A 27,374-nucleotide genomic window follows, 5' to 3' on the forward strand; every position below is an offset into this window, starting at 1 on the left:
AGCTGGGTTTACACCAAAGCTATTAACAAAATGTTAATAACTTAATCCTTATAGATTCTATTAGATTGAACGGAACTTGACCAACACATATGTTCATCATGTGCATGATAAGATATATTCAAACTAATAGAATCTATAAGGATTAAGTTATTAACATTTTGTTAATAACTTTGGTGTAAACACAGCTTTATACAACATTCAGAAATCAAGTAACTAAGTAAAACTAAAAGATCGTGAGAAAAATTAAATTGGCTGAAACTACACCCAGTAGCTTGTAAGGCGTATCACCGGCGTTATTAACACTTTTCGATAAAAATATCTTTGTTCTGCCCTTGACTGGTCGCTACTTTCACATCGGTCTATAGTGGTGTCCACGTTATAATGGCAGTATTTGACTAACATTGGTATTGCTATCCTTGTCTATCATTTTACAAAGCAGATAGCGCTATCCTTTTCTACCTCTGCTAGAACGTTTGATAACAATGTAGGAATATAATTAATTAACAAAACATTCAATCTCAATTATAAAAATTTATTATTAATTGATTTTAAAAATATATTTTATTGACGGATGAAATATAATAATCGATTATACTATTATATATGACAATATTGTCAATAATATTGTCAATATCATTGTCAATATTGTAGAACCGATCCATAATTGAATAAAAACACACATATGTTGTCAAATTCTACGCAGTTTTATTCGGTACACGACCATGGTTTCCTGACCACACCGGTCACATTTTCAAGTTGACTGTAAAATTGTGTATAGTGAGGTCCACGTTATAATGACAGTATTTGATCAACTTTGGTTTTGCTATCCTTGTCTATCATTCGACAAAGCCGGTGGTACTATCCTTTTCTAGGACCACAACGATCAATTATGTTTTTGACAGTGTAGAAATATAATTAATTAATTCAGAAAATCTGCATCGCTATTCTTTTATCTTTATTCACTGCCATTATAACGTGGACCTCACTATAGAATTTGACAACATATGTGTGTTTTTATTCAATAATTGATTATTTTATACAGGAATGAACAGTTGATATTACATCCGATATACCGGTATCAGCTATCTTCTATGGTAGGCAGTGGCAAGGCAGATAATCGGCAACGCTGCCCTCCTATCTTTCTTCACTCTGCCATTATAACGTGGACCTCAGTATAGTGCAGTGAGTTGAAAAAGAGCACGCATTTTGAGTCGGCTAATCACCACTACCTCTAGCGGCGATCTATTTTTGTTTTCAAAGAGACAGAAATAAAAAAAAACGGGAAAACACTACTGTAGCTGATACGAAGCTTGTTTGAGTTCTTATAGCCCAGTCAATATAGACATAAAAAGGGCGCTTGCGTGCAATATATATATTGTAGTTCTGATTTTTTTATATATATTATTTTATACATGAGAGAAGTCCAGAACTCATTTGCATTTCTTCATGCAAATTTCTTTGTGCTAGATACAGAGTGGCCCAAAAACATCGTTTTTTCGGCACATTTTCCAGTTTTCGACCGAATTTCACTCATGATGCATGATTTTGAACCGGCTTGACGAGCTGAAAAGAATGTAGTTTAAAACGATGAGATCTGAGCATTGTGTCATAAGTTATGAGTGTTTGAAATTTTAATCCTTGAGGTGAAATGAAATGAAGAAATTCTTTATTAGGCGGAGTTAGGACTTTTAAGTCCTCTCTACCACTCAACCTCAGGTGTCCTTATGCGCGCCTCTCATCTAGGAAATACTGAAATGATGTGCATCTAACGGGTGATTCTCATAGAACATAATCTCATGAGCTTATATCATTGTGCGAAATATCAATGTGACGAACATTTAGTTGATGATCATGGTTGAAGCTAAAAAAGGTGTTTTTCACAATACAAGGAGCATTGTTGTCAGGTGTACCTGGAAATCTATATGAGATAGAGCGCTCTACCTGATCTCAGATTGTAGAGCACAAAAATACGCCAAAGGGATTTGGATAATACATCTAAATGGTAACAATCGGAAGATATTGTTGATCAAAAACTAAAATTCATCAAAATTGATTTTTTTCTTTAAATTTCACTCATTTTTGAAAAATCACAACTCAGTACTCATTAGAGATAGAGAGTTCCGAACGATGTCATTTTATTCAGAATTTTCTAAACTGAAAAAAAGGCGAGAGCAAATTTTTCTGTCCGATCACGAGATTTGGCATAAATAGCTGAAAACTGGAAAATGAGCCGAAAATACGATGTTTTTGGCCCACTCTGTAAGTAGCACAAGGAAATTTTGCATGAAAAAATTGGTTCTGTCTTCTCTCATGTATCCAAATATTTATTATTTATTACATCATAGAAAAATTACAACAACATATAGAGGCTTACAGCTTTATGCCAAAACAAGCCTCATTGAAATCAATTGTTTACACAAACTGAAACTAAATTAGTAAGAAAGAAAAAAACGAAAAATAGCAATAAAAATAGTTTGGAGAAAGATTATAAATAGGAAATAACACAAGACACATAGAAAATAGAAGAAGGCTAATTGAAAAAGAGGATAGGTAGCAAGCCTATTTTAAGAAGAAGAATTTGAAATTTAAATTTTTATGGTCTGAAAATTGATTAAGTATTTTAATTTAAGAGCTTGATAACATTGTTCACTAAAATTGCACAAATTATCAGCGAATATATCTAGAATCGTATTCAAAGAATTGTACAATCTAACAGTTTTTTGTAAGAAGCATTTGCATGATGTACAGTGTATATTCTATCAAAGAAAAACATATTTAATCTAGGTCTATTTAACGGAACAAAGATACTAAGAGTTCGTATAATTTGGAATGTCTAAATGATTATTCAATATTAAAAAGAACAATTAATGATACGAAATCCCGCCTGTTCTTCAACGACATAATTTGAAAACTGACTCTCAGACACCTCATAGAAAAGTCATACGGGCATGAATGTCCATACTTCTTGCAATACATGAATCTGAGGAATTTATTTTTCGCCCCACTTGGATGTAATGAGCTGGTTTTCATGCGTCATAAGGAGGCCGAAAATGATTGTTTTCCGACCAGGCCGGTAAAATTTTTACGGCCCTAGGCTGTAAAATAACCTTGAAGTCAGCTGATTCTAATTGATGTGAACGTTTTTACAAAATGGTTTATGAAACGGAATCAGTTTATGCTTATAGAATTGAATAAGTATTCTGCAATAAGATACTATCATTTTATTTGGATGAATGAAATAAAGATAAGATATATATTATGAACTATTCAAATTCGATTTTCAGAGTAGGATAGAACTTTTAATCTAAGCTTCCGAAGTCAACGACAACAAGCATTGTTGACGTTGACATTCAGATTTGTCAAATTCAAGTGTGCTAAAACAGCTGATCAAAAAACTTTTCATTACTTGTGTTTATTATTCAAGAATCAAAACATTTACAATATATCATCTTATTGTTATTTGGAAGAATACAAAAGTATAAACTCAACCTCTTATATAATTGAACATAATCTTTTAGTTATTAGACAAATCAGAATAAAAAATAAACATCCTAGGATAATTTCCTGATATTCAGATTACCTCAGATTTGCTAGAGCTATGACCTTCCTGTTTTGCTTTCAGAAGTGTCTAATAAACAATTATTCTCATATTATTTATTGTTTATTTTCTGTGTGGCGAAAAATAACGTTTCTCACCATGGGCAAAAAGTTTTTTCCGGCTCTCAATCTTCTCTAGTCCTCGGCCTACGGCCTCGGACTTGAAAACCGATTTCGAGCCGGAAAGTCTCATTTTCGGCCCTAGGTGCGAAATATACTATTGTATGCGTTCGATACTAGTAATATATATCTCTTGATAAGGACTCCAAACAACTGCACAATACTCAAGTCTACTTCTCACCAGGGCCAGATAAAGCATGTTGATTAAATCAATGTCTGTGAAGTGTCAAATAATGTATAAAAAATCAGAACTACAATATATATTGCACGCACCAATGTATATAGTGACTGGACTATAATAGAATGTGTACCAACATTAGGCCTACTACAGAGTGAGATTCATTTCAAGCTGTCAGCATAGTTTGATTGTGAAACCATTGTCAGTTATAAGGGATGTTGATGATCCATGTTCCTCAACTCATTACTAGCGAATAGACTAATATTATAGTCTATGCTATTACAGTAATCAAAATTATTGAAGAACTTTGTTTTCAAATTTTTTACCATATTCCTAGCATTATTTTTATTTATATTTTTTATATTCATGGTTTAAAGAAATGCTCTAAAGAAATGCCACAGAAATGCAGCCCAATGGGAATTGAGCTGGAGGATTCCAAGACACATACATTCCTCTTCGCGGATGATCAGGTAGTTTTAGCAGAAGATCATCAGGACATGACCTATATGATAATAAAATTGATAGAAGAATACAAAAAATGGGGCTTGGAGGTTAACACAGAAAAGACACAATATATGCAGTTCGGGGGCACAGGACAGGATATTGAAACTGAAAATGGATTGATTAGAAATGTTAGGAGTACAAGTACCTCGGCGTTGTTATTAGTGAGATGGAAGGATAGAGTGGATATCATGGGGAAGATAAGGAAGGGGAAAATATGATAAGAGCACTACATCCAATCCTATGGAATAAAACATAATAAAAAATACAAAAAAATATATACCAGGCAATGATTGAGCCAGTCATGACGTATGGGTCAGAAGTGTGGTGTGTGGACAAATCAACTTCTCAAAAACTTCTTTCAGCCGAAATGATGTACTGGAGGAGGAGTTTAGGATTGACGTTGCTGGATCGAATCAATGATATAATAAGAGAGAGAATGAGCGCAAAAACACGATAATGGATGTCATTGGAGAGAAACAATTGAAATGGTATGGACACCTGCGCAGAATGAATGAAGGAAGACTTCCTTTGAAGTATGGAATTGGGTACCAGCGAACAGAAATAGGCGTGGAGACCGCGAAAGATATGGGTATCCAATGTCCACATTCAAATGGAGAGTAGAGGTCTCTTTGAAGGAGACTGCATAAATAAGGAAAGATGGCGATTGGGGTGCGAAAAGCGACATAACTGAAGTTGCAAAAACTCGCTATATATTATATATATATATATATATATATATATATATATATCTATATATATATATATTCAGGGTTTAAAAACGCACTGAAGAAAACAATCGGACTACGGTGCCTTTGCTAGAAGGCAAAAGAAAGCACTTAGATTTATATTTGGTATGAAATACATTGAATCTTGAAGAGGAATTTTTGTTGAACACGAAATTATAACTTACCTTGTTTGTATATCTATTATATTTAATCTCTGTTGAAAAAATCTGTCTAATTTTAATAAAAATATCTCTGTACATTCACATTACACTAGACATAAGCATAGAGAAACAATAGCGTAGTAGATATCCCATGGTATAGGACGTTTATGTCGCAACTGTTACTGTTATCTCAAGCCGATAGTTCATGTAATTTTTTCCCATGGAGCTGTGTGACACTGGTAGTCTCTCATATTGTGCCGTTTATACACTCTCACCCCAACAAAACAGTAAAATTCGACAATAATCAACAGTAATCGGCTTGAGATAGCAGTAAAAGTTGCGACATAAACGCCCTATACCATGGGATATCTACGTACGCTATTGTTTCTTTATGACATAAGGATGATATAACCAGACCTACAGTTAGATTGACTGAAGCTCTGAAAAGTCAAAGGTATTTACAAATTCGCATGTTTAATCTACCACCAGATAATTTTAAGCAGTTACCATTGAAAACGTTTTGTATTGCTGTTGATAAATGGCTCAAGTCTGAAGCTTTCTACTATGTTAATGACTACCTGGAAATTTTAATGTGTATGTGTAAATTTGATCGTTTGATATAGCCTACCTTGTGATATTTTACATATTATTACCGAAGCTTATTGCTTACATTTTGTTTTATAGCCAGTAAAATTCTTGATTCTTGAAGTCTGAAAAACTACCTAACTGTGAGGCCCTACTACACACTGGCATAGTACATAGATGACCACACATACCGGCAACATAGACAGTGTATCCCCATCGATTGAGAAGAAATTTGACAATTTTTGCATGCTCTCCAAATTCAAAGCAAAACTTAATCTTTTGAAACATGACAGGTCAACGACCATGGAGAAAACTACAACAAGTAACAAGTAAGATTGTTGAATCAAAAAGACTAAGAAATTGTCAAAAAAGCACTGAAAATCAGTGGTTTTTTGACAATTTCTTAGTCTTTTTCATTCAATATGAATAATTACCACAATATCAACTTCTCAACTACACAAAAAGTAAGATTGTATTTGTATTATTTATATAAAATGGCAAATAAATTGAAATGATTGAAAACGTTAAGTGTCTGTCTGATTATCAGTCTTGAAATAAAGCAGCATGTTTCAATAACTTTTATGGGAAATCAATAAAAAATATTTATAGATGATACAATGTTTGAGACTACCTAGCTTTTAAGAAATAAGTTGCCAGTAAAAGTTTATAGTTGATTTACTTTTAGACAGTATCTTCGACATTACTTATTAGGGAGACAAAATGAAGACTAATTTTGATTTATTTCTCAAATCTGTTTGTAAATCTCAATTCTATTCTTAAAATACATATCTTACTTAGTATAACAGAGCAGAACAGAATTTATTGTTTTATTTTTAAATATTGGTGATCTTTATCTTTGATGTAGAAATATAGTTGAATCTCAATTAGGCCTATACTGATTACAAGAGCAGCATTTGTATGAAAATAGCATAAGAGAATGGAATTTTCTTTTTTCTTGATATTGTAATGTAAAATTATAAAATCTAATTATGTTATTAATATTACGATGTATATTAGTAATTATGCTATCCAACATTCTAGAGATACACCATCCCTCATCACAAGCTTTGCTTAAAGAGGGATGCAACAATATTATTTAGAATATGATATTTTATGTAAATATTCATTATTTATAAAGAATTTGTATTTTATGTTTGTAAGTATGAATTGTATATTATTTTTTTGTTGACATTAATAAATTGAATTGAATTGATTGTAATAGCTGCCAGTGTGTCTATTCGATATATTTTTTCTTTCCCCTTGAGATAAATCATCTTGAAATGGAATAAATAAATTATAAAAATATATGAATACTGTCTATGATAAATACAGGAATCTATGTGCGATTGATTGAAGCCTGAAAGTTTATTCATGGAGCCAACAAGAAAAACTCATTTTGCCACCTTCACACAATACAATAATTTTAAACATGATACAAAATTCAATAAAAAGAAGATGGAAAATTATGAGAAAAGAATATATAAATGATGAAGCTTTGGAAATAATTGATGCTTTAAAAATTATGAAGCCTGAAATTGATTGAAGCTTTGAAGAATTATGAAGCCTGGTAGGTATGCGAAGAATTGTTCATAATTGTGTTCACATGCTGTTGCCAAGATGTTTTCAATTGAGTAAAATCTGGGTCGTTGTCGTTACTCTAGTAAAATCTAGTTCACGTCAGACTTCTACTTGAAGGCTTGTGCAAGCCTAAATAAAATGTGACTAAGAGATTTTAATGACGGTGAAATCAACCAATACAAGAGTTACATGGAGAAATGACTGGGCTAACTGATATTTATTTAAGAGTATAATTTCGGGAGTGAAAAGGGATTAAGTTATCTTGAGATAATCAATTCAAATCAAATCAAATCATTCTTTATTGTTGCAAAACATTACAATAATGTTAAAAACAAAGGTCATATAAGTTAAAAGAAAGTCAGTTATACAAAAGTCCAGAATAATACAAAAGAAATAAAGACCTCAAATTCCTAATAGCCTAGCTAGTCAAAACAATCTTAGAATATAAGATAACATTGAAGAACATCAGATTTGTCAATAGCGATAACAATCTCAAGTAGAGGTATGATAATGATAATAAATATGTAAATTGTCAAATAAATAATAATCTTGAGATAACTTAATCCCCTCTCACTCCCGAAATTATACTCTTAAATAAATATCCGTTAGCCTAGTCATTACTAGTAATAATAATTATTACTATTATAATATTAATAGTCTTTATTAAGGGCGGAGTTGGGACTCTAGGTCCTCTCTGCCACACAACCCTTAACGTATACAACACAACTCTTAAGATAGGTACAAGCAATTATCAATCAAGTGTGCAGTGGTTAAAATTTTCTAATATTCATTACAACTGTAAGAATATTAGATGGACTATTACCATAGAGAAAGTATATAGCACAAGAAGATGCGTGGTATAGGTAGTTCAAGTTGCAAATATCAAGCCGAGTTTTGTTAACTCAGGCCGATTTCTGTTGACTACTGTCTCTTTTCTGTATAGGGCTACTTGTAATATAAATAGAGATAAAAATCTCAGTAGATCTCAGCAGTATTTGTTTATTTAAAGTATTTATTGAATGTTGAAACATGTTGTGATAAAATAATTAAAAAAAGTTACTGATATTTTTATTTCTATTTATGTCGACTACTGTCTATTATTACTGTTTTGTTGGGGTAATAGTGTAAGAGCGGCACATTATGAGAGACTACCAGCGTCACATAGCACTTTACGTCACTTTACAAAAAAACAACTACTAGGACTATCGGCTTCAGTTAACAGTCACATTTGGAACAGAAACGCCCTATACCATATTATATTTTCTTATGCTATCTTTTCTCTATGCCATAATCAACCCGGGGCGCGAGAGAGAGTGTCCATATTTGGCGTTTTTTAAGGCATTTTCAGAGTCGGCATGGCAATAAGCTCTTCAATTGCCTGATTGGGTTGGTGTCTGAAAAAATGCCTAATATGGTCCCGCTCTTAAGGTCCAATCCTAAGCAATGAATCTAGCCCTGTAATGAAAAATAATGATCGCGTCCCCTTTTGGGCGTCTGTGTAATGGACGTTCAAGCGTCCACCCTGGAGGCGTACGGTATACAATTGGGAACCACGTGTATTTTTCCTGGACTGTAGATGAGTTACGTACACACATAATTACAGGATACGTACGGGCCCTGGTTAGTATCACGTTACGCCGGAACTGCAGAGTGGTGGTTCCATTGCAATGCGGCCTCAATTCCTATATGATACTCGCGTACCAACTTGGCAGTGCCGATGGGTAGTAGTTGTTTTGAGTTTTCCACTTTTTATAATTCAGTAAGTTATGAGTTTACTCTTTACACGATGTCTTAGAAGTATCATAGAAATAATTCAAGAAGCCATTTGAAATAGGTATTAAAATAAATAAGCAAGAGATATCAATGAAGGTTTGAGTAAAATTCCTTAAACATAAATACATACAGGTATAATGCATGGTTGGTTATGAAAAACAACTTACCGCATTTCAATAAATCATTCATTTATGGAGCATCTAACATTGAACATGCTTTGCCTCATGTAAAAAAGGTTTAAACCCACTACTCGTGTACATAATTCTACAGGTATCATAATAGTTTATAGTGTTTGAAAAACAGTGGAATGCACTTTCATGATACTTGGTGGGAAAGAAGGTTAAAATTTCAAGTTTACAGCCCCCTGTTATTCAAATTGGGACATAAACGAGACAGCGTTGCACAACACGAGTAGTATTCTATTTATATGAGTCTAAAAACTATCACACAACACTGCTCTTCTCTGATAAACACCGATTACCCCTCACCAAATTACTGAAATCCATTGCAAGACCAAAGATAAAATGTGAGAGCAGACGACACACCAAACGACAGTCGACTAAACACAATCGATATTTTATACGACTGTCGATATTGAGAGGGAAATTTAAGAGAATTAACTAAATCTCATTGTTTTTTAAAATGAAATTAATGATACATTTTATCAATTCATATTATTGTGGAAAATATCATATTGATAGCGTTTTTATTGTAATTATATGAATATAAAAAAATTAATTTAAAACCAAAATCCTCATCATCTGTCGGTATCAGCGACGATGAAATCCAGAGTTCTCTGATTTCTGTCGTTCGTTATCGAAGATTTTATAGGTTATGTTTTAAAAATCTAATGCCATATGCCGTTATTGGAGATTTTTTTCTAAACATTGATTTTCATTATGCAATTCAAAAATTGATTCATACAAAAATTCTCTGTAATTTATAAAATTCTAATAATAAATTAATGAGAATTTGTTTTAAGTATTGGTTAATTGCCTGAAATAATATGTGAAACATTCTTACGCAAGGGTAAGTACAAGTGGTTGTTGAAGGGGAGGGGGGCCTATATGATATAAGTTTGAATTTTCAAGGAAATTTTGTATATGCAGCCATAATTCTTTATTGCTACTCATTATTACGCATAGATTTTTGATTTAACAAAAAAAAATGATGTTAGGAGGGCTTTAGAAAATAAAATAGAAACTTATGGTGTATTCAAACTCTTTTATTATAAATTTTTGCTGCACTTTTTTGCAAAGACACCACACCTGAAAGCAACCATTGGTGGCAACCTCCCATGTGCAAGTGTAAAGCAAGCTGGGACACCAATTCTGGTGACCAGCTGGTAGCAGAGCTGGTTACCCAAGTGAGACACCAGCCGGGGTGTCTGGTGTCCCGCTGAGGTTTACAGTAAAATGAGCGCTATAAGAACTAATGCACCGCAACTTGCTTGGATACTTGGCGACCCACTGGTGACCGAATGTTATTCATATCTAAACAATTTAAACATGAAATTATACCTTCTTTTATGTGCGGTATCACTTCTATTTGACTCACTGAAAGTCAAGAGTGATCTAGTGGATAGAAAACTTGCGTAGCAGCCTAGAAAACCAGGGTTCAAACTCGCTCATCACCACAAACTTTTTAACGAAAAGTCACTCTCTTGTTATCGCATGTACACGTTAAATAGTCTTTCAAGGCTGAAGTACGAGAGTCGTAAGGCGCATTGACGTCTTTATTCAGGTAAGGTGGGGACTGCCCCTCTCACTACAGAAACCGTACGAATTTACTTATTACTAGAAGTTAAATGTTGTGAGTTTGTTGTATTACACAGGGTGTTTCAGAGAAACGGGAAATTTTGAAAGTTAAATAATTTCAAGAAAAATCTTTAAATAAAGTTTTTCATATCATTCAATAGAAAAAATAATGCCATTTTAGAATAAATAATACCGTAATATTTTTTTTGAAGATGACATCTTGCAGGTATGTTCCTTTTCTACGCAACATTCCTGTAGTCTCTTCATCACATTAATAGGCTACCTTAATACCTTCAGCTTCATCCATTACCCACAATTGTGAGATTGATTGCGTCAAAAAATCAAAACACGTACAAACACATGAAAAAAACTGTAACATTTCAGATGGCAGTGATCCAGCGCTCACGCTCTCAATAAAAAATCAAATCATCACCCATAAATTCGTTCACACTGTAGTATGCCCTTGCACACAGTAGCTTCCGGACAGTTCTCCTGAAGGCGGCCTCATCCAATTGCTTCACACTATTAGGCAGCTTGTTGTAGAATTTCAGGGCTCATTGTCCATGGTTTGACGTAACATTACAACTGGAATTTGAAACTTCTCGAATCTTGGCCTTCAATTCTGCAACAACGGAAGAATTGAAAGCCAAGATTCGAGAAGCGATTTGGAATTTTGTTAGGCGACTGAGAAACGTTGACTTTTACCACTACAGGAACCTAGACAGCCTCTTGTTGTTTTCGACAGGTGAGATGTTTTATTCTATTTCTTATACCAATAGATAACCTGTGATCAGTTCAGACGTGATGATGCGTCATTCTCCTTTATTATATTATATTTATAGAATAGCAGGTAACCCGTGCTCCGCAAGGGTCCAATTGGAAACTTGACAAACTAAAAGCTTGACCAACTCAAAACTTGAAGAATTTAAAATAGACCTTTAACCATCCTTGGTAAATTGAGAATCTATATGCAAAATTTCAAGTTAATCAGTTGAGTAGTTCAACACGATGATGCATCAATTGTGAACTTCCTATTCCGTAGGTGAAAAAAGGATTCCTTCCTTTATTATATTATAGATTATAGACTAGCAGATAACCCGTGCTCCGCAAGGGTCTAATTAAAAACTTGACCTACTGAAATCTTGAAGAAAATAGACCTATAACCATCCTCGGTTAAGAACCTATATGCAAAATTTCAAGTTAATCAGTCAAATAGTTGAGACGTGATGATGTGTCATTCGTGAACTTCCTATCCCGTACATGTATAAGCCAATTCTTTCCTTTATTGACCGAGCGAAGTGAGGTCTAAGGCTGAAGTCGACGGTTTGGCATTTCTCTTAATGTTTAAATGTTTATATGTTGCGCATTTACGGCGAAACGCGGTAATAGATTTTCATGAAATTTGACATGTATGTTTTTAATTGCGCGTCGACGTATATACAAGGTTTTTGGAAATTTTGCATTTCAAGGATAATTTAAAAGGAAAAAGGAGCCTCCTTCATACGCCAATATTAGAGTAAAAATCAGACTATAGAATTATTCATCATAAATCAGCTGTCAAGTGATTACACAGATGTGTGGAGAAGCCTGTCTATTGCTGTATCTATATATATAAAAGCGAAATGGCACTCACTCACTGACTGATTGACTGACTCACTCACTCACTCACTCGCAGAACTAAAAATCTACCGACCAAACGTTCAAATTTGGTAGGTATGTTCAGTTGGCCCTTTAGAGGCGCACTAAGAATCTTTGGCAATATTTTATCTCTAAGGGTGGTTTTTAAGGGTTTGAAGTTCGTCTTTTAGCATGTATATTCTTCTTATTCTCTTAATTATAATTGAAAAATGTCCATACCATATGTTAATATAGAACTATAATCTAGAGAGAGTACCTCTTCGAAACAGTTGTTAACTGGTAACTAATTAATAATTTTGTCAGTTGGCATTAAGTTGAGTTGACTTTGTTAGGTTGGCACCAAGTTGAAGATTGAAATGCATTTATCGCGGAAAAATTGATTGGGCACTGCTACTTCAATCAGAGCTATTCCTGGGAATATAATATTACTAGCCGTCAGACTCGCTTCGCTTGCCATATCCGTTTAGCCAGACGTTTAGTCTGGACCCCCGACTTGATCGTCCTAACATATGATAAAAATGCCCAAATAAAAAATGCAGGCGAGCGAAGCGAGCCTGCTAATCTCATTCTTGGACGATCCAGTCGGAGGTCCAGGGGGCGGGGCCCCCTGGCTAGACGGATATGGCGAGCGAAGCGAGCCTGACGGCTAGTAAGGTCTATAGTTTCAATCAGGTACTTGTGGATGAGAATACTGCGTGAGGTCTACTGTTCACATAACTACTAGTTATATTATAGATATAGACTAGGGTCACTAGTATTAAGATATTTTTCTCGGGCCACGTTAGCCGTCGGTTCCGGATGTCCTAAAAACAGTCGTTAGGTCATTTCAGAGGCTCTGAAATTGATCAGGTGCGACCTGAAAACTCTGACACCAGACCTGAGCCAGCCAGGTCGATCGATATTATTACTTTCCTTGCCCTACTACCATAGGTAAGGAAAGTATTGCTTTCCAAAAAAAAAATTAAGGTACCCTAATTTCAAGTTTCCTATACGTTTCAAGGTCCCCTGAGTCCAAAAACATGATTTATGGGTGTTGGTCTGTGTGTGTGTGTGTGTGTGTGTGTGTGTGTGTGTGTGTGTGTGTGTGTGTGTATGTGTGTGTCTGTGAACACGATAAATCCATTCCTAATCAACCGATTGACTTGAAATTCTAAACTTAAGGTCCTTATACCATGAGGATCTGACAATAAGAAATTCAATAAAATTGAATTCAAAATGGCGGATAATTACTAAAAAAACCATGTTTTTCACGGTTTTCTCGAAAACGGCTCTAACGATTTTCTTCAAATTCATACCATGGATAGCTATTTATAAGCCCTATCAACTGACATGAGTCTCATTTCTGAGAAAATTGCAGGAGCTCCGTAATATACTTGAGAAAAATGGCGGATAATTACTAAAAAAACCATGTTTTTCACGATTTTCTCAAAATAACTTGACCGATTTTTTTCAAATTCATACTCTGTATAGTTATCAGATCTATTAACTGGCATGAGTCTCCTTTCTGGGAAACTAATGGGGGGTCCACCCCATCCTTGAGAAATGGACTTTGTAACCTCCTTCTCGTGCATGAGGTAGGTAGGTAGAGCAGTTCATAAAAAGAACACATAGTCGAGATATTTCATCTGTAGAACAGCTGTTTTGACGACTTTAAAAAAATGACGACTAAAAAAAAATCATCGAATCGAACAATTTACACAAAGGAAGAAGTACTCTGAAAATAATCATTTATACACATATACAAAAGTCTGATCGTAGTTTCAAATATGAGCAAGGAAAGTTGTGTGAGTGTACCACACCAGATTTTTATTATTATTATACTAGGGGCCGGTCGCACAAAAGCCTGTTGAATTTTAATCATGATTGAATTCCAAAAGAACTATAATCAGAGAGAAGGTTTTTTGAAAAGAAGGCTTCTCAGATCTTTTTCATGACATTTAATCGAGATTAAAAATTAAGAGACTTTGGTGCAACCGGGTGTAAGGATTTTGATTACTTTTACTTTCCACTTGTATTTTTCCTCCTAACTGAGGAGTCGTCAATATTCTTCCTTTTCGATAACAGTCACGTTACCTGTTTCAACAAAATTTGGCAAATTCAACATCAAATTCCTGTTTCTCGCATTAAAAAGAATGAGATTTGGTCATTAAAAGCTAAAAATTCTTGAAAGTAACTTAGAAACTCTTAAAAGTCACTGAGAAACTCTAAAAAGTCACTTGGTGACATTAGTCGACAGTAATCGGCTTGAAATTTGGAACATAACGACCTAAAACATGACATAATATATTCCTAAGCTATCTTTTATCCATGGTAATAGCATAGAGAAACAATAGCATAAGTAGATATCCCATGGTATAGGACGTTTATGTCGCAACTTTTACTGTTATCTCAAGCCGATTGTCCACGTAGTTCTTTCCCGTGAAGCTTTATGACGCTGGTTGTCTCTCATATTGTGCCGTTCATACACTCTTACCCGGTCAAAACAGTAAAAATCGACAATAATCGACAGTAATTGGCTTGAGATAACAGTAAACGTTGCGACATAAACGCCCTATACCATGGGTTAACTACTTACACTATTGTTTCTCTATGCTGTTACTTACTTAAGTACTTGTTACTTTTTGTTGTCTTCTCCATAGACTCCATATTAGGAGTTTTCTCAGGCATTTTCAGACGAGTCGGCCGGGCAGGAAGTTCTCCTAATGGCTGATTATCAGGTGGTTTCCGATTGCCTACCCAATCAATCGGAGAGCTTCCTCCCCTGCCTGATATGGTTTCGCCTTTAGTCTGTTTATTTCAGGTTTTGGAATGTATGTTTAGAATATTCTTCTTCGATTTTCAAAGTAAAATATAAACTTTTTATGTAGTTGAGAAGTTGATATTGTGGTAATTATTCATATTAAATGAAAAAGACTAAGAAATTGTCAAAAAAAACCACTGATTTATTGATAATTAGAAAGACCGGTTTCGGTTATTACACCATTGTCAATCAATGTTGGTTATTATTAAATGGTTATTACATATTGAGATTGACAATGGTGTAATAACCGAAACCGGTTTTTTTAATTATCAATAAATCAGTGGTTTTTTGACAATTTCTTAGTCTTTTTCATTCAATAAAATATAAACATTCTTTTGGAAAAGTTACTGTTTATAAAATTTGAGTCACAAGTTTTCACCTGAGCCTCTTGGTCTCTTCCAGTCGTATCTAAATTATGATTAGTAATTGTATTGATGAATGAATTATTATAATAGTTATATAATACAATAAACAAACTATCCTATACTATTAAACGAGCAACTTCTGTTTAGATGTTTGTATTTCACCAGATCTCGAAAACAGCTCTATCGATTCTCACGAAATTCAGAACATAGTAGGTTTATAAAATAAATATTCGATTGCACTAGGTCTCATCCCTGGGAAAACTCGCTGAAAAACGTTAAAAAAAATAATTATTATTCATCCTTGGAAAAACAGCGGATAATAATTATTTCGTCGTCTGTTGGTGATGGAAGTGAGTGAGCGAGTTCATGTGTGTGGGACTGTGTCAAAATTATGACTCAGGTGTTGAACTTTTGTAATCATTCAATCAGGTACTTAGTGCCGGCTGAAAAAAAGCCGGATTATTTTCAATCCTGATTAATTCCAGTTGATCCATCTTTTTGAAATGGTCTTCTCTGATTTGGTTCACGTGAAGTTAATCAGGATTAAAATTTAACCGGCTTTGTGAGGGAAATTTTTTGCATTCCTCTGGGAATTAATCTCAATTTACTGTGATTAGAAAGAACATTTGTGTATGAATGTTATTATATTTCTTCTTTCGTAATAATTTTTTTATACTCCAGAGCGAAGCTCGGCTCCCGACATTAAATAATTAAGGACTGAAAATTTCACAACTTTCACTTTAGGTAATAACATAATTGAGGATTGAAAATTTTATGAAGTGAACAACTACAAGACTTAACCTATTTCGGACTATGTGTAACCTTACCTAATTTTGGGAGAGGAATACCACAAGGTTACCTTATTTTTTCTCTCCTTAACATTTTGATTATGTACTTATTGTATTAAACAATAAAAATGATGGAGAATATGGCTATTCTCTGGTTATATCCATACTTCTCACTTCTAATGGTGGAGCAGTTACTTCTAAGCAGGAATGATTTTTGTCTTCTTATGAATTGATAAGAAAAAGCGACAGATTAAACAGCTTGAATTGCTTGACAACTTGATTATCAAATGTATTTACTTTCCTTGCCCTATTAACATAGGTAAGGAAAGTATTGCTTTCCAAAAAAAAAATAAGGTACCCCAATTTGAAATTTCTATACGTTTCAAGGTCCCCTGAGTCCAAAAAAGTGGTTTTTGGGTAATGGTCTGTATGTATGAGTGTATGTGCGTCTGTGTTCACGATATCTCATCTCCCAATTAACGGAATGACTTGAAATTTGGAACTTAAGGTCCTTACACTATAAGGATCCGACACGTACAAATTTCGATCAAATGCAATTTAAGATGACGGGTAAAATGGCGAAAATGTTGTCAAAAACAGGGGTTTTCGCGATTTTATTCAAAACAGCTCCAACGATTTTGATCAAATTTATACCTAAAATAGTCATTGATAAGCTCTATCAACTGCTACAAGTCCCATATCTGTAAAAATTCCAGGAGCTCGACCCCATCTATGCAAAGTTTGATTTATGTATGTGTGTGTGTGTGTGTGTATGAGTGTATGTGCGTCTGTGTACACGATATCTCATCTCCCAATTAACGGAATGACTTGAAATTTGGAACTTAAGGTCCTTACACTATAAGGATCCGACACGTACAAATTTCGATCAAATGCAATTTAAGATGACGGGTAAAATGGCGAAAATGTTGTCAAAAACAGGGGTTTTCGCGATTTTATTCAAAACAGCTCCAACGATTTTGATCAAATTTATACCTAAAATAGTCATTGATAAGCTCTATCAACTGCTACAAGTCCCATATCTGTAAAAATTCCAGGAGCTCGACCCCATCTATGCAAAGTTTGATTTATGTATGTGTGTGTGTGTGTGTGTATGAGTGTATGTGCGTCTGTGTACACGATATCTCATCTCCCAATTAACGGAATGACTTGAAATTTGGAACTTAAGGTCCTTACACTATAAGGATCCGACACGTACAATTTCGATCGAATGCAATTTAAGATGACGGCTAAAATGGCGAAAATGTTGTCAAAAACAGGGGTTTTCGCGATTTTATTCAAAACAGCTCCAACGATTTTGATCAAATCTATACCTCGAATAGTCATTGATAAGCTCTATCAACTGCCACAAGTCCCATATCTGTAAAAATTTCAGGAGCTCCACCCCATCTATGCAAAGCTTGATTTTAGATTCCCAATTATCAGGCTTCAGATACAATTTAAACAAAAAATTCAAGTGGAAAAGATTGAGCATGAAAATCTCTACAATTAATGTCAGTAACATTTCCACCTAAAATTGAAAATAAGCTTGAAATTCAAAAAAAAATGTGATTATTCAATGGCAAACTGTTGGCAACTGTTGATTCTATTAAATCATTCACTATGAAGAAATAGCAGACCTCGTGTGTTTTCAGCGTTATTTCCTGTCACCAGCTGGCTCAGATCTTTGAATAGTAAACTTCAGATGCGCGTGAACACTAGCGTTAATTGATCAATTGTAATAGTGTGAGTGCGCCAAACCAGATTTTTTATAACAGTTCTTCAATTGTTCTTACTAATGAAGGAGTTTAGATATTAGTCTAGCATACATGATTGAGATTCCATAAATGATGTTAATAAAACTGAGGTTTTATGAATAAAAAATTATTATAAATTTATAAATATGAAATTTTCTTGCACAGATGGAGTAACGTGGAAGACGACCTGGGTTTAGTGATGGACCCCAACCCTATACCTGTTGACATCTACCCACACTGCCTCATCTCCGACAGTGTCAACAAGATCCAAGGCTCCTGCTCTTCATACTACACTCGTCAAAAGATCACCAACACAATCCGTAAGCGTCAACTGCCAGAAATCCTTGAAAAGTACGGACCAGAATCCATAGTTATCGTAGCCAATCAATACGCTAGACGAACGGCTCTCATGGGTACACACCAGAACCCCCATTTGGAGCTGACTGACTTCATGTATTGTTTTTTGGAACGAGTAGGTAGATCTAGATATCATGGGGAAACCACACAGGGTAAAATGGGTCTGCAAGTGATGGGTGTAGACTCTAAGATGCTGTTTTATTTCAGGAAGTTTCTGTTGAAACATAAGTTGATCACTGCTCAGCTGTTTCATATGAGGAACAGTAATGTGAGTGTTGCCGGTAAGTTGATACATTTGCCCAGGTTTTATCATCTGGTGAAACCCAAGTTTGTAGTGTTGACTGAGAGTATTGTAGAGTTTCTAGCTACACAACCGAACTACCTGTGTGAGTGAATAAGTTGAAAGAAGTGTTGGGGATCACGTGTACTTTGCGCAAACTCACCAAAATGCCCGAGTTTCAGAAATATGTGAGATCAGATCCGAAGGTTTTGTATCGTAGCGTCTATCCGAACGCGGCAGAGAAGGATTGGAGACAAAAGAGAGACGAAAGTAAAGAGAAACGGATACATGTTTTGTATCTTGTCGACCCCTCGTTCGACAGGAAAGAGTTCCGGAGGAAAATGGAGGGCAATGAGGATGAGGAAGAGGAGGAAGAGGATGGGCATGATCAGGGGTTTTTGGATCAGTCGTTGCGTGTCTTTGACCGCCCCATCGTGTTGCAGGTGTGGAAAATTTTGGAAAACGCCGGACCCAACGGGATGTCAGCTACCGAGCTGACTAGAGCGACCGGTTTGGGGAAACTGCACATGCGCATGATTGTGAAACAGATGGAGAAAAGCAAGATTTGCGGATCGTTTATGGCCGATGTTTCGAGGCAACGGGTGAGACGGTATGTGGTTAACAGTGGTAACAGAATGGATGGAATTGCGGCACAGTTTAACACTGAAGAGTTGAAGTTGAACTCTCTGAAAAACACTGAAAACAAGTTGAAAGATGGAGAAAATAGTGCTGGTGAAGGTTGTTCGACTAAACTTGTTGAATCAACGTCAACGTTTGTTCCTTCGGATTCAACTGTGAAACTTGTGAGAACAATCAAAATTGAACCAGTTGCATCAACGTCAAAGTTTGTTCCTCCGGATTCAACTAACAAACTAATGAGTATTAACAGAATTGAACCAGTTGCATCAACGTCAACGTTTGTTCCTCCGGGTTCAACTGAGAAACTAATGAGTATTAACAGAATTGAACCAGTTGCATCAACGTCAACGTTTGTTCCTCCGGATTCAACTAAGAAACAAATAGGCGTCAACAAAGTTGAATCAACGTCAACTCAGATTTAACTAGAACAGTAACGGGTGTTGTAGATGTTGAAGCAAATCAATCAACCTCAACATATGGTATTCCAGATTCAACTAGAACAGTTGAAGAAGTTGACGCACATGAATCAACTTCAACGTACATTCTTCCAGATGTTTATTGTAATGAAAACGGCGGTGAAATTAGTGTTTCTACAGTACAAGCAGTAAATGTTGATCAACTAGATGAAACTATGGAAGTAGTTGAAGAGCGTATTGGAGGAGAGGTGGGGGTTGAAGGAAGAATGGTTGTGGAAGAGGGAAAGAAGAGGGAGGGGAGAGAAAATGGTGGTGAAAAAGGAGGGGAAGTAGAGGAGGTGATAACAGAGGAAGGAGGAGAAGTGTGTGGAGGAGAAAAAGTTGTTTTAAAGGAATTGAGAGGTGGAAAGCGGTGAAGAGATCGATGGGTGGGGAGAGAGAGATTGGAGGTTCGTCGGTGCCTAAAAAATTGAAGGTGAAAACTGTTGAGGATCTGAACAGTGTGGAGGAAATTGTTGAAGAAACTTCAGTATCTCAACCCATGGATGTTAGTATGGAGTCGAGTTCAGATCTAAGTAACAAGACAACTGATCTAGAGGAGCCCAGTGTAAGTGGTGAAGATCGCAAGATTGAGATCAGTATCGAGATCACAGACGACCTGATCTGGTTGAGAGATCGCGGAAAATTCAACAGAGACGAAGGACACAAAACAGTCAGAACGCTGAAACGTTGGAACTGGATTCTGGAAACCATTCAAGCCCACAAGGTGGTCAGCAATGTGACCAACATTCTGACACTCATCAACGATCATGAACGATCGGAGGGACACAGCGGCCGAATCGACCGGAAGTCTCTGTTCAGAATTTTGTACAGGATGGCTGTGGATAGGTTGATAAAAGTTTACAAAGTTTATTTGAGATCTGGGGACACTGTGCAGGAGATGAACTTCTTTTGTAACCCTTCAGTAACCCCTAACGATCCCATGATCACGTTTGCGATTGATCTAGCGAAGCTGAAGTTCACATCCAAAGTTAAACTACAACATGACAACGCTGCAAAACAGGAGAGTAAAACTGTTGCTAAGGAAGATGTGGTCTTAAAGAATAAGTTTGATTTCAGTGAGGAACACAAGTCAAACCTGGATGTCCCGAAGTTCATGAGGATGAGGTACCTTCACATGTTCATGTATTATTTAGTGTACGGCTATGAGGGGGACGTAGATTTGGACCAGAAGGAAGCAGCTCAACAGATTAGAGCCTCACAAGGTTTTGAAATCGACGATTTGGAATCGTTGTCGTTCATCTATGTGCCGAACGCTAGTTGGAAAATGTTTGTGCCTCCCCTCCCTCAACACCGTGAATACAAAGATGGTTGGGCATTGTTGGCCGATATCATACTCCGTCTACCGTTATCCATGTTTATGAATCTGGTACGACTCCCCTACATCGTACCCAACCTCGAACTATACTTGGACCACCCTGTAAAGCGTCACATACTAGTCAAAGATCTCCCAGTGCAGATTAGGAATCTTTGATATACAAGCGGAAGTATGTGTTCAGTATTTTTGAGGTGGTGAAACGACTAGCCTACATTGGGTTAGTTCAGCTGGGGCCTCAGAACCTCAAAGAAAAGGATCACGTTTATCTGTATCTAAACAAAAATGGGTTGTTGTTGGATACGAAAATCTCTCGCCCTGGCTATCACAAAGTCTCCGAAGATATCACCTACGATGAGATCAGGTATTACTTTGAGGAAATTGTTGAAGTGGAACGGTACTGGTTGGATATGTGGAAGATATGTATGCACACAAAGTTGGGAAATCGTTCTTGTGTGGTTGGCACAGATTTGATATTAGAAAATATCCAGGATAAGCCAGATATGGTCAGTATTTTGTTGGCGAAAACCAGGGAAGAGGTAGTGGAGAAAGATGTGGGGTACCTCCCGGGGGACAAGTTGGGAGCAGCCGGGTTTGATTCGGCGTTATTTTCACATCTGAAACGAAACTGGGCGTTTAAGCCGTTCCCCAAAACAAGGTTGAAACCCGTGTTGACGATTCCTGATAAACCCGACCAAAAACTGAGGAAACCGTTCAAGTTTGCCGAAGGCAGAAATCAGATGGTGTACTCATTGCTGGCGAAGCGGAGGAAGAATGTAGTGGTGTCCACTAGGAAACCGGTCACCACTAGTAAGAGTAATGCAGTTAATAGGAAACCGGTTGCCACCACAGTTAACAGGAAACAGGTTACCAAGATTAGTACCGTTAACAGGAAACAGGTATTGTCGCACAAACCACGAGTGACGGTGCGCCATGTGAAACCGCGACCTGTGAAGCAACGTCGCCCGTTCTACGATCAAATCGATCGTGAAGCGTTGAAACGTATGAACAAGTTGAGAGTCGATTGGTCGAAAGCTGAAGATAAGCTGTTACTTCTATGTAAAGTTGTGCAATCAATGATATCACCCCAGATAAAATCGGGGATACTAGGTAACATGTACATATCGTTCCGCGAAATCCTCCACAAAACGTTCCCGAACTCGAGGAACAAAACGTCGCGCGCATGTCAGAGACGCATCAACTACATGCTGCGTTCCCAGAGCACCTGTCATAGTTTGAATCTGTGCATAGAAGAGCTACGTCACGATCCCCACATCATGGAAACCTACGGGGATTTGTTTGAGAAACTGAAAACCAAGTACGAGAACAAACATGGGGTGATCGAAAACAAAGCGAAATTGGTCGCTGAGTGGAACATGCACTTCAAAGATTTGTTCGAAATTCTCGCGAAACGATTTGAAGATTTCTCGATAATGTCCTTGTCAAGTGAGACACTAACCATTCCTGACACCATTGAAGAGTTCTATGCAAACTACAACGTGATTGAACCTACAAAGAAAGTGAAAACCAAACATGGATTCAACCCTGTGGAAAATGTGAACGACATATATTCTTCCGTGATAAACTCAACAATCCATAGCGCACTCTGTTCTACCTCGGATAAAACGTCATGGTCCTACCATCTCTTCAGTATCTACCAACAGTATCCCGAGCGGCTTCTCCGGTCCGCATTGGCGAAAATGAGGACCAGTCAGATGGTGTCGTTGAAACGAGCCTGGTCTCGCACTAAAATGCGGTCGGGCAACTATCTCCCTCTAACAGCCTCGCCGTACCGTCTCTCCATCTCCTACATCAACCTGATGACGGCTAAATACACATCTGATATTTTCCCTGAAAGTTACGAGCTTCTAAAATCGATTGTGCAATCTGGAAGGTTGGACTTGCAAGTTACTAGTGGTGGCATAGCGGCGGGGGTAGTGAGGCTGCTAACTGATGGATGGGTTGATTTTCAAATCGGGATTCCAGATCAGGTGATTGTGCTGAATCCTAACATCCAGGAGAAAGATGAGGCGTACACGCGCTTAATGAACCGATACCAGGAGATTTTGTCCAGCTACAAGCAGCAAATACTGACCACGTCATGTTTGTTTCAGAAAGAAAACTACCCAGCTATTGAAGATGGAAAGATTACGGAGGAAGACAGCAAGGAATCTTCAAACAACAACACAATCGCAAGAACGGCTAGTAGGTTAGCCTTGTTCCTAGTGAAAGATTCAGAAGAGACAGATGATATGGTGCCTCTAGATATCCAACATGTCCACGATTTTTTCGTGGTGAATTCTTGCACAGTTGTGTCAAACCTACGATCAAATCTAACCGAAGATCAGTTGAGAATGGTTACTGACATGCGAGATGTACATACCTTCCAGAAACAACTGAGAGAAACCGTGGTTTACCCAGCTAACCTGAATGTAAACGAGGTTTTGAACGAGAATTTCACCGGGGACAGACTTGATAGAGCTGTAAAACTGTTGGAGTCGGCTAAATCAGAAGGTAATCTAGGGTTGAAGTGTGGGAAGATCGTGGAAGAGTTCGGGAATGACTGGGAAGTGAAAGAGATTCTGGATGAACTTTGTAGGTTGAAGTTGTTAGTGTGTACAGGGTTGGTGAGTACTACCTATGTACATCACCAACATGCCAGGCCGTGGTTGGTGCATACATACTCCAACAAACGGAAAGAGAAAGATAGTAGAGTGCCGATGATTGGAGGTGTGTTGGAATTGGGGAAAGAAGGAGATGTGGAAGAGAGAGGAAACGAGGAGACAAGGGTAGTTGAGAGAGAGGGAACGAGGGTAGTTTTAGAGGAACATGTGGAAGGAGTCGTTCAAGACGAGAAAAAAGAGGAATTTGTTGAGGTGCAGGGAGATTTCAGAGAGAAGTCTACATCAGAAGACAAAAAATCTTATGTTGAATGTGATTTGATAGTTTTAGAGAAAGAAGGAGAAGGAGAGGAGAAAGTATGCGTTGTTGATGTGGTGGAACCGGGAAGTAGAAAGAGAAACAAGAGTGTTGATGATGTGATGGAAGTTGATTGTGAGAGGAGGATGGGAGGAGAGGAAGGAATGGAAGGAGAGAAAGAAATAGAAGAGGAGAAAGGAATAGAAGAGGAGAATATAGATGGAAATTCTCTTAGAGAAAGTGTACTAGCAGAAGAGGAGATGTGTGTGGGAAAAGAGAAGGAACTAGAGAAGGATGATGAAAAAAAATGTAATAAAGACATGGGAAAGAAAAGTGTACTTGTAGATTACTCTGAGAAAGAAGGAAAAAATCGTGAAGTAGAGGAAGAAGAATTCGGGGAGAAGAATATTTTTGAAGGCTCCACAAAACAAAAAGAGAGAGAGAACATGGGAGAGAGTGGTAAAGGTTTGGGAGAAGAAGAGAAAATAGATAAAGATGGTTCGAAAGAAAGAGGTTTAGTACAAGGATGTACAGGAGAATTGGGAGGAAAGAGTGTAGTGCAAGGCTTTTCTAGTCAAGTAGTCTCAGTAGAAGATGGCAACAATCAAGAATTAGAAAAAAGTTTGGAGGAAACTGAAGAAGGTGTAAGCTGTTCTAGAAAGGAAGGATTTACAGGAGGCAAAGAACACTGTGATACGTTTCAAGGTTCTTCTGTGGAAAGTGTTCAAGGATTAAAACATGTTAATGTTGCAGAAAAAGGTTCTTGTGTGAAAATTAATCAACAATTGAAGCAAACTAATTTCACAGGAGAAAAGAGATTATTTTCCTTTGTGAAACGTGATCAAAAACTGAAACAAACTAACTCAGATAAAGGTTTGTTTATGGACCGGTTCAAAGTTGTAAATTATGGTGCAAGCACTTCTAAAAATGTGGTATGTCTGCCAAAAGATGAAAATATGAGGGAGAAACGTTTCAAAGAAGTAAATTATGGTGCAAGTACTTCTAAAGATGTAGTATGTCTTTCAGAAGAAGATGAAGATATGAAGGAGAAACGTTTCAAAGAAGTGAATTATGGTGCAAGTACTTCTAAAGGTGTGTTATGTCTGCCCGAAGATGAAAATATGGAGGAGAAACGTTTCAAAGAAGTAAATTATGGTGCAAGCACTTCTAAAGATGTCGTATGTCTTTCAGAAGAAGATGAAGATATGGAGGAGAAACGTTTCAAAGAAGTAGGTTATGTTGCAAGTACTTCCAAAGATGTCGTATGTCACTCAGAAGAAGATGAAAATATGGAGGACGAAATGAAGAACTGGGAGAGTGGAGAAGAACGGGATCATAGTGAAAGTGAAACCGGGATTTCTAGTTGTAATAAAAGTGTACGATTTTATAAAAATGGTGGGGTAACGGCAAAGTCACCCTCCTCGGAGAACCCAGTTCTGAACGAACCCGCCAAAAGTGGAAAGGACACAGACCTTAGAAACCTCTCGCAACCGATCAAGGTGCTTATACGTCCTTGGATCAGGGTTGACGGCACAGTTAACCGAAGAAGTTTGGACCACTTTTTGTCCACGGTTCTAAGCCATATCATGCAGCATCCTTTATCCACATTGTCTGAACTTCAGAACAGATTTTTGCCAGCTTTACAGCCTCAACACACTAGAGAACTCGCAGAGTTCTTGGAGAAACTGAAGTGTGTAGAGAGTTTTGTGTGTGTAAAATCTGGGAAACCGAGTTTGTTTTCTAAGCCGTGTCAAGTGGTTGTCAAGAAAGCGACTGGTCTGGAGGCGCCCTCTGAAATACGGCTTGAAGCTAACAAGGACGCCATTGTTAATTTGGGGAAGTTGATTAGTACTAAAAAGTACGACGAAGGGCTTCTTACACTTCTAGTCGATAAGTAAACGTCTTGTTGTCATTAAAATTAGATTTTGATAGTAATCTACCACTTGATTACTAAGGCCCGGTTGCTCAACAGCCGGTTAAATTTTAACAGTGATTAATTCCACGAGAACCAATCAGAGAAGCCGTCTTTTCAAAAACGCCTTCTCTGATTGGTTCTCATAAAATTAATCACGGTTAAAATTTAACCGGCTGTTGTGCAACCGGGCCTAAGATTATTAAGGCCCGGTTGCTCAACAACCGGTTAAATTTTAACAGTGATTAATTCCATGAGAACCGATCAGAGAAGGTCTTCTTCTCTGATTGGTTTTTTGTTGAATAAATCACAATTTAACCGGCTGTTGTGCAACAGGCACTAAGACTTGTTATAATTATTAGATTTTGGTACTACATGAATAGTATTGTATTCTCGATGTAAAAGTTTTCCGAATTAGGATGGATTCCCACATTTCTAAAGGTGCGTTCAAACTTATACGATACGAACACGCACATTCCACTTTTCATCAGCTGATGCTATGCTGATCTGTATCTTATTGTTTCTGTAAAAAATACAGATATAATCAGCTGATGATAAACGAAACGCACGTGTTCGTACCTTAGACCAGATATAGAATTCTGGACTTAGATAAATTCTATATCTGGTCTAAGGTTCGTACACTACCTCAACAAGGTAGAACCTAGGTTCGTACCAAGGTAGAACCTTGGTACCAAGGTTCGTACCTACCTCTAGGTTCGTACACTACCTTAAACAAAGCAACAGTGCATGACAGGTGGTTGATGGTAACGTCAGCACAGGTAGGGCTCCTACACCAATAAAAACACTAGCTGATATAAATCAGCTGAAATCAACAAATTTTTATTGGTGTAGGAGCCCTACCTGTGCTGACGTTACCATCAACCACCTGTCATGCACTGTTGCTTTGTTTACGGAGGTAGTGGCTCGTGAGGCAATAGTCTGTAGGCAGCTTGACATTTTGATTTTGTGAATGTGTAACTTGAATGAAATAAATAAATATCAGTATCAGTGAGCGTATCGTTCACAGTGAGAATATTATTTCCATAAGTTCTAATGGAAGTATTCATACTTTCACGACCGGGCTGAGTGTGAATGGTCCTATTGAAACTCATGGGAATTGAATTTCAGATACTATTTCAGAAAATTGAGTTTT

The 27,374-nt window shown here is 36.8% G+C and overlaps 2 protein-coding genes across 5 annotated transcripts in view; one reads left to right on the plus strand and one right to left on the minus strand.

Moving 5' to 3' along the window:
- LOC111057760 overlaps window positions 1–9,774 on the minus strand; it is a 54,643-nt gene extending 44,869 nt beyond the window's left edge. For 3 of the 4 annotated variants that reach the window (XM_039439787.1, XM_039439786.1, XM_039439784.1), the window contains exon 1: window positions 9,389–9,755. The gene's annotated coding sequence lies outside the window, so the exon portion shown is untranslated. Of the gene's footprint in view, window positions 1–9,388 lie in introns of all 4 variants that reach the window. The other variant, XM_039439785.1, reaches the window with a different exon arrangement.
- Window positions 9,775–20,439: 10,665 nt separating this feature from the next.
- On the plus strand, window positions 20,440–26,329 carry LOC120354095 (general transcription factor 3C polypeptide 1-like). Its single transcript, XM_039440341.1, has 2 exons — window positions 20,440–21,495; window positions 21,540–26,329. The coding sequence occupies exons 1-2, from the start codon at window positions 20,440–20,442 to the stop codon at window positions 26,205–26,207; spliced, it is 5,724 nt and encodes a 1,907-aa protein (XP_039296275.1). The 3' UTR covers window positions 26,208–26,329.
- The last annotated feature ends 1,045 nt before the right edge of the window (window positions 26,330–27,374 follow it).

The sequence above is a fragment of the Nilaparvata lugens genome, chromosome 13, assembly GCF_014356525.2.
Source record: "Nilaparvata lugens isolate BPH chromosome 13, ASM1435652v1, whole genome shotgun sequence".
NCBI lineage: Eukaryota > Metazoa > Arthropoda > Insecta > Hemiptera > Delphacidae > Nilaparvata > Nilaparvata lugens.

Bases quoted from the DNA above. Each gene is read 5' to 3' on its own strand.
- LOC120354095 (XM_039440341.1), top strand. From the start codon at position 20,440: ATGGGTGGGGAGAGAGAGATTGGAGGTTCGTCGGTGCCTAAAAAATTG. The intron at 21,496-21,539 runs GTAAAGCGTCAC...AGTGCAGATTAG, and splicing joins AACTATACTTGGACCACCCT to GAATCTTTGATATACAAGCG.